This window comes from Natrix helvetica, assembly GCF_964273705.1.
Source record: "Natrix helvetica genome assembly, chromosome: 2".
NCBI classification, from domain to species: domain Eukaryota; kingdom Metazoa; phylum Chordata; class Lepidosauria; order Squamata; family Natricidae; genus Natrix; species Natrix helvetica.
The window spans coordinates 239,630,600-239,648,195 of NC_138552.1; the positions used below are offsets into that span (position 1 = coordinate 239,630,600).

General features: G+C 38.3%; 1 protein-coding gene across 1 annotated transcript in view; it reads right to left on the reverse strand.

Annotated features, from left to right (window-relative positions):
* The window catches only part of CNIH3 (cornichon family AMPA receptor auxiliary protein 3), a 65,556-nt gene extending 52,238 nt beyond the window's left edge, over positions 1-13,318 (reverse strand). The window contains exon 1 of the mRNA XM_081942622.1: positions 12,193-13,318. Coding sequence (XP_081798748.1) covers positions 12,193-12,273 — 81 coding nt within the window. The 5' untranslated portion in view covers positions 12,274-13,318. The remainder of the gene's footprint in view (positions 1-12,192) is intronic.
* Positions 13,319-17,596: the final 4,278 nt, after the last annotated feature.

The following is a 17,596-nucleotide window of genomic DNA, read 5'->3' on the forward strand; positions in this document are numbered from 1 at the left end:
TGAGACTATAAGAAAATTCATGGTTCATTTCAAATGCAGACTTTTGGAACATCTGGAACTATTTTCAGACGAATGCAGAAACCTGCTTATGGTAAAGTTGTTCCCAAGGTTACAAGGAACTTCATGCACTACATAATAAGAAGTTGTGTACATACTTATCATAATTAATAACTTATGGCAAATGGGAGCAAGGTGAGGGAGTTAAATATATTCAGTAGAGCTCCCTTGCTGGGTTGTAGTAATCCAGTTTACCTCTATATAACAAAAATAATCTTTTCTGTATTTGTTAACTGTCATCTACTGGTTGTTCAAACTCTGCAGCCTAGTTATCATACTTCTAATTTTAATACATGGATTTTGTGCAGTTATCATTATAATGATATTGATATCAGGAATAAATTATGTTTTATAAACAGTATACAGTGAATTTTTAAATTGAACCATTGTCTTGAATAACATATGGTACACTACAAGATTATAGCCATAAAGTAAAGCTAAATAGGATTAAGTTTCAGAAAAATAACATTCCTGAACAAATGACATACTTACAACTTTTTTTTAATTATTGATTTCTTGCAGCAATAGCAAATAAGATATTTTTAATTATTTTTGTCTCCATTGGATAATATAATTTAAGATATTATTATAGGGACTTGGAAACCAAGTATGTGATATATTAGACAGAAAAAATGTTTGGGTCATTGGCTTCATCATGTTGAAGGTACTGTCAATGTATCATGATATATATATATATATATATTACTAAATTTATATTTTATTTTTCTCAATAGAGCTCAAGCAACACAGAGCTTTTAGTTCTATTTGAATCCAGCCCACTATTCCAGCTGTGTATTTAATGACTAGAATTGTCCAGGTGTTAATTGACTTGATGGTATTTCTCCATTGAGATTGGATTTTAATGCCCCAGGAGCCGGAAAGCGTAGGGAGCGCGCGGAATGCCACTGTGCGCTTCGCCGAATGCAGCCTGGAAGGAAATGATCAATTTGAATGAAACAGCTGAAGTGCGGTGAGGTGAGGGGTCTCCCCAGGTCTTTTACTGTCTATTGACTGTTCTGCAGGTTTTTTTTGGGGGGGACTCTGTTTCAACCTTTGGAGGAGTTAAGATTGGAGGGGGGAAATTTTCCACCCCCCTTGGAAAAGCGGCACTTGGAAAATCTCTCTCTTTTATGGGGGAGAGAGAAAGTTTAAAATCTACTTTCACTTCCCTTAAATAATGGGGAAATTTTTTTTCTTTTTTGACCACAACTGCGAGAGAAAGGTTGGTTGAACTGATTCTTCTCTAAACTATGCATGGGAACTTTGATCTTGTTGTTTCCTGACCACCTGTACTGGCTGAGCCAATATTGCCAACTTCCTCCTTCTTCTTTGTCTTTATGAATGAGACTCCTCCCTTGGAAAACTTTATGGCTTTGAACTAATTTCCACCCCAGAGACCTCCAGGAGCCTCTTCAAATACGTTTTCCCCCTAGATTTGGAATATTTTGACCCACCTATTTGCTCTAGTTTTGTATCAGACGATTTATTCTCCTTTGGACTTGCTTGCCTGGTGATCACTACCAGCTGTGCTTTCCCACAGACACCGTTTCTTTGTATAGAACAATAACTATCTCTGAGCCTCATGATGGGTCCAAAGAAGTTACTGCCTGGTAAGGCCTCATCGGCCCCGACATCTTCCACGTCCAGCCCGATTGCTCACCAGTCACAACTGGGATCTTTTTTACAACCTAAAGCCCCTGAAGAGAGTGCAAAGGATTTGTCTATTCATCAGATGCTTCAATTTATCTTAAAGAGACAGGACGAAATGAAAAAACAACTGCAGGACTTAAATGAACAGCTCAGAGAGACGAAACAACAAACCATATGGAATGAACATAGGATAGGTGTACTGGAGGAGGGTGCGGTTGGGATGAGAGACGAGGTGAAGACAATCCAAAGGGGGAATGTAGAATTTGAAAATCACATGATAAAAATGGAATTTGAAAGGATGTCTTTTTTCCTTAGGTTCCAAAACTTGCCAGAAGTTGAGAATGAAGATCTTAAGGAGATTATGACCACAATACTAGCAGAATATATTAATAGAGATAAACAACAGCTTTTGTGGGATATTGACCTGATCTATAGGATTAATTCAGCCTATGCAAGAACACACAATGTTCCAAGGGAAGTTCATGTTAAATTTCTTAGAAAAACCACAAGAGATGAGGTTCTAGGAGCTCAAAGGGGAGGACCATTAAAATATAAGGATAAAGAAATAACCATTCTTAAACAGATCCCAAAGAAAGTAAGAGATAAGAGAAGGAAATATTCCTTCTTAGCAAAAAAATTATACAATAACGGGGTCTGGTTTAGGTGGCTGTTACCAGAAGGCATGTTGATTTTCTGGGAGGGCAGTAGAATTAGAATCAACACAGTTGTGGAAGCAGAGGCTTTCACTAAAAAACATAGCGCTCTCTTAGGTGAAATGGGGGATGTTACACAAGAAACAAAGGAGGGAGGGGCTGAGGCTCTGCCAGTGGACGGAGGGGAGGATGCGACAACTAGAAGACTCAGATCACAAAAGTGATTTGAAACATTATTGCAATTGTTGTTACAATGTACCTTTATGGAAGTGATACAAAACAAAATGATTGAAACATACTGATGATTTTGTGTTAAACTCAAAACTGCTAATACCTATGTAAATGTTGATATTTTTCTATTTTTGTTTGTAAAAGTTGTGAGACCTGGGGGGGCTTCTCCCCCCCCGCACGATGTAGCTGTCAAAATGTTCTATAACCTTTTAACCCTTTTTCCCTGTAAAACTTCTAAAATCAATAAAATTTGGACAATAAAAAAAAAGATTGGATTTTAAGATCTTCAGTCTCCTGATGTATTCACTATTAACCTTTTTCTTGACTTCCATATATTTGCTGTTGTCAATATATGTAATAATTTTCTTTATCCAGACACTTGGTGGTATTTCCATAGGGCATCTTGATTCCTTCTGTTTTCACTATTTTCTCCTGGTAATGGTAAGCATGACACATTTGTCCAGGCCAAAGTCTATTACAATATACTGGCTGTATATGTGGACAATAATAAGCGGCAATTGTATTTCAGACCCTGTTTTCCCCTCTAACTTCAGATCGTCTAGGTAAAAATGATAGGAGCAGAGGTTTTTGATGCTTGATTGCAAACTATCTATCTATCTATTTAACTTTTTTCTCCCAATTTTTTATTTAACTTTTTTATTTTAACTTATGAATGTGGCATAAAGTAACAATGTCCTAAATCATCCTATGCAACTATACAACCATTCAAAATCTTTGGAAATCACGCATCTACTATAAGCTTAAATAATAAATAAAAGACAATACATTTTCATATCTAATTATTGAGAAATAATCTTCAAACTTTTTCTATAACACCTCAGAAAGATACCTCCTTAGTTCTCTGGAAAGTAAAGGAGGGAAGAAGTGCTTTCAGATTGGTACTATCTAATAATCATTTCACTCAAGCATTTTCAACATGTCCTACAATTCTGACTGTACCATTACACCAAGCTTGCAGGAATCGCCAACACTCCAGAAGATAGGATTAAGATACAAAAAAATCCTGACAGACTTGAACACTAGGCACTATCTATCAAAATAAAATTCAATGGTGAAAAAGTAAGGTTCTAAATTTAGGCAACCCCCCCCCCAAATGCACAGGTGTAGACTAGGTGGCACCTGACTCCAATAGTAATAACTGTGAGAAGGATCTTGGAATCCTATTGGACAATAACTTAAAATGAGCCAGGAGTATGCTTCAGCTGCCAAAAAAACCCAATGCAATCCTATGCTGCATTAACAGAGAGGTGGAATCAAGATCACATGAAGTGTTAATACCACTTTATAATGCCTTGGTAAGACGACATTTGGAATATTTCATCCAGTTTTGGTTGCCATGATATAGAAAAAGATGTTGAGACTCAAGAAAGAGTACAGAGAACAGCAGCAAAGATGATTAGGGGACTGAAGGCTAAAACATATAAAGGAATTGGATATGTCTAGTTTAATGAAAAGAAGGACTAGGGGTGACATGATTGCAGTGTTCCGATATCTCAGGGGCTGCCCCAAAGAGGGAGTCAACCTATTCTCCAAAGCATCTGAAAGCAGGACAAGAAGCAATGAATGGAAGCTAATAAATACTGGGTGCATAAAATGAAAAATTTGGCTGCAGTGTCTTAATTTTTTTCTTGCATTGTTGTTTGATTTCTTGCTCTTAATTATGCAGTCACATACACTTGAACTGAGGGCCAACTCAGTTACTTATTGGACATAAGCTTGTATGCACACTAGCACAATACCGCCACCACCCTTAAGAATTTGCTTTGCATTTCTGTATATTCCGTAAAACTACAATGTTTCAAAAAGCAGTTTTAAAAATTAAATGTATAAAATATAAGAACTGCAGATGGTATGTAGTTTATATTTTTATATATATTTAAATACCCAGAGATTTTATTTATTTATTTATTTATTTATTTATTTGGTCTATTCATTCACTGCGTATCTCACTGTAGGTCTACTCTAGCTAATTTACAACAATAAAAAGGAAGAAATGAAAAAAGCGTAAGCAAAACACAAGTAAAATAACAGAACAATAAAATAAGCAGTATTTGAAAAGAAAATGATAATACATCAATATGGTAATAAAAAGATGGATGGGTTGAGAGAGCAGAAACCAGGGGGGACGGGGAAGTCTGCCAGCAGCCACCTCTAGTGTGGAACTCCCTCATGTGGACCTCAGGCCAACCAGCAGCTCTTCAGGCTCTTGAAGAAGGATAGGAGGGGGGTGGGGAATCTTACCGTAGGGAATAAAATGTTCCAAAGGGCAAGTCCTGTGGTGGAGAAGGCTCTTCTTCTGGATAGTCACTGGATAATCATTTCCAATAGTCAGATTTCTTTGATCAATAGGATCTGTAGTTGGCCCTTTCTGGTAATGTGACTATGATGGGCTTGTGTTAGGGGGATGACACGATTCAGCAGGTAGCTTGAACTTATGCCATTAAGAGCTTTAAAGGTCATAACCAACCAACACCTTGAACTGCACTCGAAAGTAGACCAGTTCATGGAGCAGAGGTATAATATTGGCCATCTTAGTGGCCCCAAAGCCAGCTCTCATTGCACTTTGCACCAGATGAAGCTTTCTAATGGATTTCAAGGATAGCAATAGTCCAATAGTGCGATGAGAGATGACTAGAGCTTACTGAAGAAATAAAATAATAAATAAATAAGTAAATGAAGGAGGGAGGGAGGGAGGGAGGTCTTAATAAAGAATTTATTTACTTGTTATTAATTTCAAAAGGAATCTATAGCTACAAAAGGCTGGACAAAAGGTAATTTATTTCATTTTTCATTTTATTAAATTTATAGACCGCCCCCTCTCCCCGAAGGGACTCGGGGCGGTGTACAGACAGAAGCTAAAATACCGTATACACAATAAAAATATATTAGAAACCCCTTAAAAACAAATTAAATATAGAGTCTGCACCATAATAGTAAAAATTAAAAAAACAGCTTAAAAAGTGTACCCCCAGAAATTTAAAATACCGACCAGGAGGATTGGAGATTAAGACTATGATTGGGCCAGGCCAGCTAATTGGAACAGGTGGGTCTTGAGTTTCTTATGGAAGGAGCAGTAATGGTTGTGTTAAAAGCAACCTAGGAGTCAATAAAACTAATTTTTAAAATACATTCTAATTATGTAGCAACATTTCTATATATTTTTCATTAGAACTGGTTGCACGAGTGCTGCAGTTAAAAATATGCAACAACATTTATATGTGTTCTATGATGTGAAAGAGAACGAAAATGTAGAAAGTCACCTACCACACTCTAATGTAAGTTTGATCAATATTTTTCATACAATGTATGCAATATTGTGATAAGTTGCAGCTTTAAAAACTCATAAAAGCCCAAAAAGGATTTAATGTCTCTGTACTTGCTACATATTCTGAAAAATGCCTCCAGAGACATATTCATGTTATGCTGAATCTGTATGCCTGGCACCTTTAATATCAGTCTGGTGCACAATCTTAGTGGCAAATCATCAGGATATACAATTTAAACAAGTAAATGCTGGAACTTATTTTGTAGGTTTATTTCTTTCCTTTAGATTCAATGCTGCTTCATGTTACAAAAGGATAAACCTAAAAATTGCCAAACAAGAAATATCGTGTTTTGGAAAAAAAAATACACATAATGTGTGGGGAAGAGAAAAAACTGTATTTGAACAGAAATACCATTTTCTCTTATTCTATAATTAATTGTGTCATACAAGTTACTCATCATAATACAAGTAGTCTTTGACTTATGAACATAAGTGGGACCGAAATCTTGGTCGTTGACTGAAGAGGTTGTTAAGCAAGAGGTCATATGACTGCTTTGTTCAACTACCGCATTCTTAGCTCTCCCAAGTGCAGTCATTAAATGACGTTGCAGGCCATTAAGTAGACAGAATCCCAAGGAAGGAGTGTGGAGCGCCTCAAAGGGTTGGGCAAAACTCTTGCAAACCTCACATAGGTTGCATGCTATCCTCCCCACCAAGATCCAAGCAGGATTTTCAGCCCCTGGATACTAGCATGTAACATAAACTGGGACCCCTACTGACACCCCCCCCCACACACACGGCACCCTGCACTCCTTACCTTACTGCACTGCCTCCCTGCTCAGGGGCTTAGAATTCTGCTTGCATTTCAGCTCCCTCGTGTTGGGGACTGACTGAAAGAGCTCCCTGTTAAAGGATTTCAGTTCTGTGCAAGCAGGCATGAAGGATTTCAGCACCATGCAAGCAGGCACAAAGTGATCATCCTTTAGCAGGAAGCTCTTTTAGCCAGCCCTGAGAGACAAGAAGGGCAGGCGGCAGGCAACAGCTTGCAACCATTGATTTTCTGTGGAAACTGTCAGGAAGTTTGCAAATGGTGAGCATATGATTATGGGACACTTGCCAAGCAATTTTAAGTATAAACAGGTTGCTAAGCACCCAGATCACAATCACATGATTGCAGGGGGAAAGGGGACTTTGTGACATTTTGCAACAGTCAGGAGTGCTTTACAAGGTGTAAAGGCTCTAAAGCACCCCTTACAAGGCTGTTGTTAATTCAAACTGCTGTTGAGCAAATGGTCATAAGTTGAGGACTACCTGTTAATGAGAAAGGGATGTTTATGTTACAGTACAGAAGAGTAATTGGAAATATGTTCAAAGCTCAGATGAAACAAGGAACTTGAAAGTGGAAAACTTGAGAAAGAAAATTTCAAAAATTAGGAGAGCTTGACAGATAACAAATCAGGGGACACAGCATTGCAAAACAAATACTTAAATCTCTCTCTCTCTCTCTCTCTCTCTCTCTCTCTCTCTCACACACACACACACACACACACACACACACACACACACACGCAGAGCGCCTATACAATTATAAGCTGTCTAAAATGCCATTTTTTCCAAAAATATCTCTTTGCTTTGGTACTGCATAAATAAATTAATGTCATCTTCCTTAAAGCAAAAAAATGTCTCCATTTATAGCACATGCATCTAGTTTTTATAAAATTATAATTGTAAGATGTAAGTGTAGTTTTTAACTGCTATTGTTTGGTATGTATGGGTGACACTATGAGTTTAATTGGGTCATTATATTCCATATCTATAATTATTTTATGAGAGCTTGCATACTGTCTTATTAGTGCTAAAATTCTACTATAAATGTGATGTAGAAATCAGGCAGCACATTACTAAACAAAATTATTTAAAGCAAGTTAAGTGTTTACTTTGTTTCAGTTCAACAAGCACATTATTTCAAGAGCACATTATTTTGTACTATTTAGATGTCAGTATGGACCAACAATTCTAGATTATTTTTCAGAAGAACCCAAAAGCAGTAATGGGACATCTGTCCTATTATAAATTACATTATAAAACAAGTTTTCACTTTAAGAATTAATTCAGTGTTGCTACATTTTCCCCTATTGTTCTCTAGCAGTGAGTTTGCTTTTTCTTGGTAGCCACATGAACCAAATGGAGATCAAGCAAGCAGATCTTCAAACTCCAGAGCACCAATTAAGAACACATCTTTCAACCATAAAATTCTTACAGTTCTCTGCTTACTTTCCATGATGCTCATATCTTTTCTATTATGTCCAGATTTCATTCCCATAGATACTGTTTAGTGACATTTTGAAGCATTCAGTTATTATAGTTACTTCTTGACTGCAAGAAAAATTCAGTAGCTAAGAAGCAGAGCCTTTTTGTCATTCAAAATCCCTGAATTGCTATAATAGAAAACAAAATGGAATGGCTTCATTTGTGGATCACTATACCCTTCCTAGCATCAAAAGGAGAAACCTGTGCAGAGCCTAGGTTAATCTAGACTAGAGGATATAAATGCCACTAGCTCTTGGTTACATTTTTACCATTTCAAGCAATTCTTCATTTGTTATCTGTCCACTGGTGGGTTGCCAGCAATACGCCCCGGTACGGGGGTACTGGAGCCAGCCCGGAGCACCAGATACCATTCCGATACAGTGCTCTGGAGGGCCCACCTACCCACCCACACTCCTTACCTGTGTTTTAAAGCTTCTGTGCTGCCGTGCACATGCATGGTGCGTACAGCGTCTGTGTGATGCCCCACGGAGCAGCTGGAGTGTCGCAGAGCATCACAAAGAAGCTAGAATGCATGTGTGCATTGCGCACATGTGCGCACCACTGCACACGTCCATGAGGACACCGCCGGCCCGTTCCACCGTACCGGTTGGAACGGGATTTGAAACCCACCATTGTATCTGTCATATGTTTGCTCCTTTCCCCTTTATACTCTGGAGATGACTTGAAGTATTTCAATATCTCAAATAGGACAATGAGTAAAAATATTGTGTTAAATAAATGACTTACTGTCTTAAAATAATTAAGTTTGCTTTGACTCAAGTATGACTCCTGGTGATTGCAGTACAGTATATGTAACTTGCTTGGCAACCAAGTCTACATTCTTGATATTTCTAATAATCACCCATTCAAACACTAATCAAATCTAACCCTCCTTCACTTTTTAAAACCAGCCAAAGTTGCTAGGTGCTGCTCAACTCCTGTTGACCAAATCTACACCATACAGATTTCTTAGCAACAATATTGAAATAATTGCCTACTGCCTCCTTTCAGGACAGGTTAGAATGCAGTACTGCAAGCTAACTCTGCCCACAGCCAGGAAATCAGTCCTGACGGCTGCAAGGAGGACTCAGTCTTCTATCCTTCCGAACTTGGTAAAATGAAGACCCATGTTGTTGGGGAAGTATGCTGTTGTTAACCGTTCAGAAGGTGTTGTAAAGCACTGTGGAGTGGTATATTGATACTGTCACCTGCTTCCAAATCTGTGATTTTACATTACATTTTTCCTTTTCAGTAGCAAATGTGAAATTGAAAATTTTGTCTAAAATTTTGAGTAGCTATAGAATATGGTGAAGTATAATAGATCTAAAAGCAGAAATTAAAACATCATGACTTGCTATTTGGGAAGATGTTCCAATATACTTATACAATGGACGAGTATAAAATTTTAGAAAAATAAGATTGGTCTCTGTTATGATTTTACTTTCAAACAAAATGATTTCTTTAAAGATGTTGTTTATTCTGAGAATTCTGCATCAATGCGAGAATTGGCAAAGGCGGAACATACTCAGCCTACTCACTGCCTGTATCAATTGTCAGAACAAGATGTCCCTATTCAAAGATATTTATAGGGCTTAAGCACATGTCAGTCAGAACATATAAATGCTTACTCTATGTGATAACATAAAGCAAGTACATTTAGTGTTTAGTCATTTCCTGATATGAAGAGTACCTTGTCCAACTTTCTATGTGAAAATAACAGTTGGCAGATAGCTAATTAAGAAATTGTTAATTCAATCACATTAAAAAACAAAACAAAAGGGGAATGGACGTAGTTTAGAACACCTTGAGGAGAAACACCACTACAATGACAACCTAAGAGCTATTAATCTAAGTGGCAATGTAAGTCAGCCATAAGTAAGTCACCTGATACAGCAGGAAGGAGAAAAAGCAATGTGACACCATATTCAGAATAACAATAGTGTTTCATTTTCAGTAGTCTCTTGATAAATCTGAGTGATACCCCATGCAGTCTTCTAAATTATAGTAGTAATGTATTTGACAATGATGGAGAAAGACCAGTGCATCACATTTGTTCAGCTAGCACAATAGGCATCAAACTAACTTCTCATTTTGGAATGCAGAGAGGGGGAGAGAACATCCCTTCAACACTACAGTAAAACACTAATTGACCGATTTATGAGGATGTTTATAAATGCCTTAAGCAGTGGATTGGACTAGAAGACATCCAAGGTCCATTTCCAACTATTTATTCTATTATTTGTCCCCTTCTTCCTAAAGCAAACTTGTTTGAAGAGCTTCAGAAATTCAAGTCTGGATAAGGTATTGCCAAGACATCCAAATTACCTTGACTGTTTAGTAACCATACCTTAAGGCCCTAACAGCCACTTTGAAATGAGAAAGGAAATAGAGAGCCGCATTAGAAGCATAACAGAAGAAGAAAGGGAGATTGTTCTAAGTAATAACTGTCCTGGTTTGAAATTTATTAATTCATAAATAAGTGGTTGTTTCTTCACAAATGCATGGCACAACATAGGAGAAAAAAAACCATCAAGACAGGATTCAGCAGTCCATCTGCATCTGAAAGACAAAGGTCACTATTTTGAAGACAGCAAAGTTCAGATTCTGGATAGAGAGGACCTCTAGAATGAAAGTGGGGGTCAAAAAGGCCATCTATGTTAAAACTGAACAACTCTCTCTGAACAGAGGGGGAGGCATACAACACCATCTATCTCCTGTCTATAAAGTAGTCCTTTCAACCGTCCCAAGAAGGCTCCACATCCATTTGCACTGTGATTCAGGTGACTCTGTGATTACTGATAAACCCCAGTGGCCTCAATGTATCTCAGAGTGGTAATGACCAAAAATCTGCAAAGAATATAAATCCTTCCATTCCCCATCATCCAGTCAGAACTGAGAAAGCTTCTTAGATGAGAAGTAAAACATCTTCAAGGCAGAAACCAACAAAGTTCATTTGCCCTTTGGAAAAGCATCATTGGAGCAACCATCACCTGGATGATTGAGAATCTCCATAGACATACCAAGAATGAGTTTATGACAAGTATAGTAGGATCTTATGTAGCCTTTCATGCCAAAGTGTGTGCTCAAGTAAAAAGGAACCATGCCCTACCAGCATTTGCATACACATGATAAGGAGAAACTCTATGTACATCTGTCGATGTTGCTTCATGCTTCTGTTGTTCCAAATTAATACACAATCACTTAGGTAGTGCAATTAGAAGGCACTCTCTTATTGCCTGCTCTCATGTACTGAATAGGAAGGTGTGTTCTGAACATGTAGCTGAAAACTGAGCTCCTCCACTGAAAAACATTTTTTGGAGAAGTCCTATAATACTGATCTATGTCATGCTTGAGTTGACTGGCAGTTAAAAGATTCCAGTTTGGTCAGATCTCAAAATGATGTCCCAGACATATACCGGTAAGTATTATGTGTGAATGAAATTTTGCATCCAGTTCTGATCATCACAATGCAAAAAAGGTGTTGAGACTGTGGAAAGAGTGCAGAGAAGAACAATAAAAATGATAGGGGGCTGGAGGCTAAAACATATGAAGAACAGTTACAGGAATTGGATATGTCTAATCTAATGAAAAGGAGGACTAGGGTTAACATAATAGCACTGTTCCAATATCCGAGGGGCTCCTACAAAGAGGAGCAGGTCAAACTAATCTCCAAAGCACCAAAAGGCACGATAAGAAACAATGGTTGGAAATTAACCAAGGAGAGAAGCAACCTAGAACTAAGCAATGGTGAGAGCAATCAACCAATGGAATAGCTTGCCTTCAGAAGTTGAGGGTGCTCCATCCCTGGAGGCTTTCAAAGAAAAAGAAAAACGACTGGACAATCGTTTGTCTGAAATGGTACAGGGACTCCTGATCGTGTAGGGGATTGGACTAAAAGACCTCGGAGGTCCCTTCCAACTCTTATTATTCTAAGTTCTCTGTCCTAAGTGGGGAGGAAAATTAAATGCATGGACTTGGGGGAACTTGTAGAAATGATCTACTCACATGCCAGATGGCGAAGAAGATCAAAGCAGCGCACAAGACCAGGGAGAGCATGTAGCAGAAGGCAGCAAACGTGAAGGCCATGGCGGGATCAGGAGAAGAACCTCGTGGAAGCGGCGCGCCTCCAGCCTACTTTTGGGAAGCCCAGAGATTCTCGAAGCAAGGCGCGAAGAGCTTCTTGTTTCCCAATGAAAGGAGAGCTCCAGACAAATTCGCTCCGCAAAACTGCCCTGATCGGAGCCCAACGGAGTCCAGTGAGACGTACGACAGCGTAGTTCTGGCTTTTGCCTTTCTCTCTTAACACCTTCCGATAAGGCAGAAGCGCATGAAAAGAGGACACCTCCAGCACCCCCGCATCCAAATGGGCGACACTTCGAAACCATCCAAGAGGACGCGACAGTGAGAGGGGGGGGGGGGAGGCGGGATGATTCAGAAGGCAACCCAAAAGCCAATTCTCCCCAATGGAAAACGAATGGACTCAGGAGTGGGAAGGTCCCGAGCACCCAATTTCTCTGAACCCGCCAGGGAATCTGAGCGACAAGGCGACCGGAGCGGCAGAAAACCGGTCCGTTCGTGGCTTTTATCTCCCGGAAGGAGCGCGCGCATTCTCGCTCATGGCAGGAGCCTCCGGCAAGGGAAAGACACCGGTTCCCTTCCCACCTTTTCTCCTTCAGCAGAAGTTCCTTTGTTCGACATTCACGAGGCGAAGAGGTTCAGTGGCGTCATCAGCACCCCCCCTCCCCATTATCGCCTCCGCGACGGACCACGAGGGGAAAAAAGGGGGGTGGCGGTGAGAGCGACGTCTTATTTTCCTCGCACCACCGGCAGCGGATGCCCGTCGGTTTGGCAAGAAAGCAGGGTAACCGGTCCACCTGCTGCTCCCGGATGCCTCAACGCCTCTCCAAAGGAGCGGCTCCTCGCTTCCCACCTGCCGCGGCGCATGTAGAGGACGCCGTGAAGTGGAGCCCGACCCTGCTCGGGTCCCCTCCAGTTGGGTGCCTCTTCTCGGAAGTCCGAAAGAAGCAACAAGGCGAGTCTCCGCTCCTCGCTCTCTTCCAGAGGGGCGAAACTTAACTCGCGCCCTTTCTCTACGGCACACGGATAGAGAAATTGCGCCAGCCTAGATGGGCTTCTGAGCCAAGTTGATCAACGCTCTTCGTTTCTACCCACTTGAGGCCATCTGCCGCCGTCCCTCGCAGGGTGGGGGGATCACAAGGGCAGGGTGGATTGAAACGATGTTTCACACATCCTTCTTGGCAGGCAAGAGAGAAGTGGGAACTTGCTTTGTTGAAGGCTGCTCTTTTCCTCCATGTAGTAGGCAAAATAATGTCAAGACCCACTAAGACTAAGGCTCGGGTGGAAGAAAACATCTTAACGTTTTATTTTACGGAAATTCTATTTTTCTTTGTTTTTAGGACATTGGTTAGGTTTTTTTTTAAAAAAAAGATGTTATTATAGTGGATTGCCTTTGCTAAGTAAATTAATTCATGAAGAAAGTTCCATTGCACACCTTACTGATCATAGTGCACTTTGTATTGGGATTTTAGTAAAAGTAGGTTTTATTAAATTATTTACTATTAATTGATCTTGTTGCTAGCAATGTTTTGGTTTTTTTTAAACTTTCAGAAATATAGTCATGGAAAAGGAGCTGTCACACAGAATGCTCAACTGTGCTTGGATCCACCACATTCAACTTACATCTTTGTCATCTAATGTTCATCTTTGGGCTTCCCAAAATACTGATGCCTCCAAATTCCTCCATTTTTTTCAGACTCGAAACAGATCTTCATAAATGTTTGTCTATGTTTGCTTGTGCTTCTACAGAATCTATTTATCTTGGATTCAGACATAAATTTGATTTTTCAGCTCTGGCTGCATGGATTGTGAAGTTAGTGCATATTGGACTTCCTCTCAAACAATCATCAAGATCCAAAAATTACAAGACTGAAGTTTTCTATTATATAAATTATGCTCTAGAATTTAACATACCAGAACAATCAAATTGTGGCAGCGCTCAAAAATTAATTCTGTGTTGTTCACAAGAATTTTCCAGTTGTTTAGTTTGAGCTTAAATAGACTCTATTTCACATAACCTTCTAGGTGCAGCAAACAAGCTACATAAATTTAAAACTAAATGAGATATACAATAGCAACAAATTATGGCAGAGGGTCAAATTGTTATATAAGCTCTTGAATTATGGTTTTGAATAGGACAAATTGTGCTGGAATCACCCTTCAGCTAATACCGCTGGCAAAACTAGAATATTGGCCTGAGTGGCAGTAAAAGTATTCAAGTTCTCTAGTCTTATTCTACTTGTTTACTCCTTACTAAAGTTATACTTTGGTTAATTTCCTCAATACCTAACTATTTAGCAATTAGATCTAAACTAGTATAGAGAAATCAAGTTCAGCCATTACATAGTATCGCCTGATTCTAAGATACCTCCTTCTAACAGCTTTGATCTCAAATAATCAAATTTGACAGCATTTTTGTCTAATAGTAAATAAGCGCAGTAAATAAATAAATAAATAATAGAATAGAGTTCATCTGAATTCATTGAGAAGGTCAATTTATTAGTTAAGATGTATCCAACTAAAAGTAATGTTTTAAACAGTGTTAATTACATCTTAACCAACTATATCACGGGTGTCAAACTCATGGCATCAACATGAAGTTTCATGACTTTTTTCCCTTTGCAGAGCTGGGGTGCTTTTGCCTGTGCATGATGCAATCTTGCCCACAGGCCGCCAATTTGACACCCCTGAACTATATCTTACTTTCATCTCCAATTTTGCTGGTCATTGATTGAATAAATATTATTGATTTATTCATTGGTAAAATCAACAAATTAATAATTACCCAGAGAATTTTATTTGCTAAAAACAGCATTATTAAACAACTCCAAATAGCATGCCAAGTATTATAGATATGATGAACTTTAATAATTATTCTATTTTGTGGTAACTACCACAAAACCTAGAACTATGTATACAATACATAGAGTTCTTTTCGTTTCTTTATATCTGCAAACATCTTTACATCTTGTTTCATGCAAATTGACAGAAATGTGCATCGCACTGCATTTTGACATAGTTCAAAAGAACTCTAATACAGCCTTCAAAGAAACAATCTTCATTCATACAGTGTTAAGTTACATCTCCATCAGTTCCTAAATAATAACCATCCACATTAATACGAATGAAAAACAGCAGCTGGGCTGTGGATAAACATTCTGTTTGGAAGTAAATCTATAGTACGACTAAAAATATAATATACTAGGTTATGAGAGCAATGTAGTATGAAAGTTGTTGTTATTTGCTGACTCTCTATAAACATAGTTTATTTGTAAATTGTAAATTTGTTTATTGAAATCACCTTTAAACCACCTTTCATCTTTGCAAATAGAGTTAACTATGCCCAAATAAGATTTCAGCTATCTAATAAATGCATTTATATTTGTTTTTATCAATTTATGTATACTGTTTTAACCCTTGGTTTTATCAGTACGCCAGCCAGTGTTACTTTGTGTGAGATGAGAAAGCGCATAAATGTAATTAATAAATATAGCCCCAGCAGATAATAATATTTGTGGTAAATAGGATAAAAAGTTGCATATTTTGCCAACAGGGTATAGCAATTAAAAGGTAAAGGAACCAAATTATTTAAAGCAAAGAACAAACTTGGAGCTAGGGCCAGGGCATCTGGCCATGGATCCTCATTAAGTTGTAAAAAGCTGAAAAAGAAAAAAAAACCCACCTATCATTGTTTGACTTAATATCAGCTGGGAAATATCTCATAATAAACATTAAAGTGATTGTTCCTTGACCAAAATATTTCTCCTGTCCTAATTGAAGGTACAACCCAAAAAATTATATTCTGTTTATTTTGGGGCCAAAAGCACAAAGAAAATGTAAGCGTTGCTGACTAGTTCTCATATATTCATCCTTCACATTACTTCAGAACATTTTTTAAAGGAGTGAAATAGGGAATCAAGCAGAGTTTGATTCCCTTTATGCAAAAAAAGTCTTTACAATCTTATCTTTATAATAGCTGCCGAAAGTTCTATTTTTTTCTGTCAAAAAGTTTCCTTTCTTTGCTTTCCTTTTGGATAAAAGCTTGGTGATAGTTACATGCCAAAAACGAGATGAAACCAGATATTGTCCCATTTCTGAAATTTCAAGCATATAAAAACAGACAGATAGTCCTTAGATGAGTGGTTGCACTCTCAAACTACACTTTGTCAGTTTTATTTGTTTTTTCTGTCTTTGATTAAATCACCTGCTGAGCAATTCATGAGGTCAGACTCTGCAGTTTTATTTCATTTCTTTTTACAACTACTTTCTTTCTTCCAAATGAACCTCTTTTAGGACAGGTGAGAATCCTGTTGAATGCTGGGCTTTCATATCTTCTGTCCCTAAATCAGCCAGGCATATTGTGGGAGCCCAGCTGCAGAGAAATTACCTTGGAGAAACTATATAGCACTAATTACAAAAACATGTACAGACATATATTTTAAATCTGGTTAACAAACAAAAAAGAGGAAGACATTCTGATGGGCTGTGTGGTAATCTGAATAGAGTTCCAATCAAATTGATGGAGTTGGTTTCCTGATCTGGCTTTCCTCCAAACACTGAGTCCAGCCCTTGATGGGACCTTCAAGTCACTAGCTTAAATGTAGGACACTTTCTGTCTTTTCTTATCCTTTACTTTTGCAGAAAAATACTGGGCTGATTTGAATTAAAGGAGAAACCAAACAATCCACACATTACTTCTAACTCTTAGGAATGCAATCTTGTTTCCTTTTACCTAAGCCAGTGCTCCTCTTTTAATTTCAATATGCCCTGCATAGACAAAGAAAAATATCACAACAAAAAAAGTAGGGGTCTTAATTTTTAAAAAAAAATGTGTAGCAGTGCTGAGTTTTGGACATTAATATGTGTCTTGTACATGTGTGTACTCTTGTTATTGTGGACTCCTGGCAACTGCTTGAACTAGTCCCCTACAGTTTTCTTGGCAAAGTTAGTGAAGAAGTGGCTTGCCAGTTTCTTCTTCCTAGGGCTGAAAGAAAACAGCTGGCCCAAAGTCAACCCAGATGGCTTCATGTCTAAGGCAGAGCTAGAATTTATAATCTTGTAATTTCCAGCCTGGTGCTTTTAACTACTACACCAAATTGGCTCACTGTATAATGGCTTATAGATACAGTGCATTTAATCAGAAACTGTTACTGCTTGGTACACATAAAGAATTAACACTCTTTGCTGTTAGATGGAAAGGTTAATTCTAACAATATGGCATGTTCTTTGCCATTTAATCAAACATTGTTCTAATTTGATGCAAATAGCTTGGAGAGAAAAAATTGGATAAATAAAGCCATAGCAGACAAAAAGAAAACAAAGCCAGTGGCTC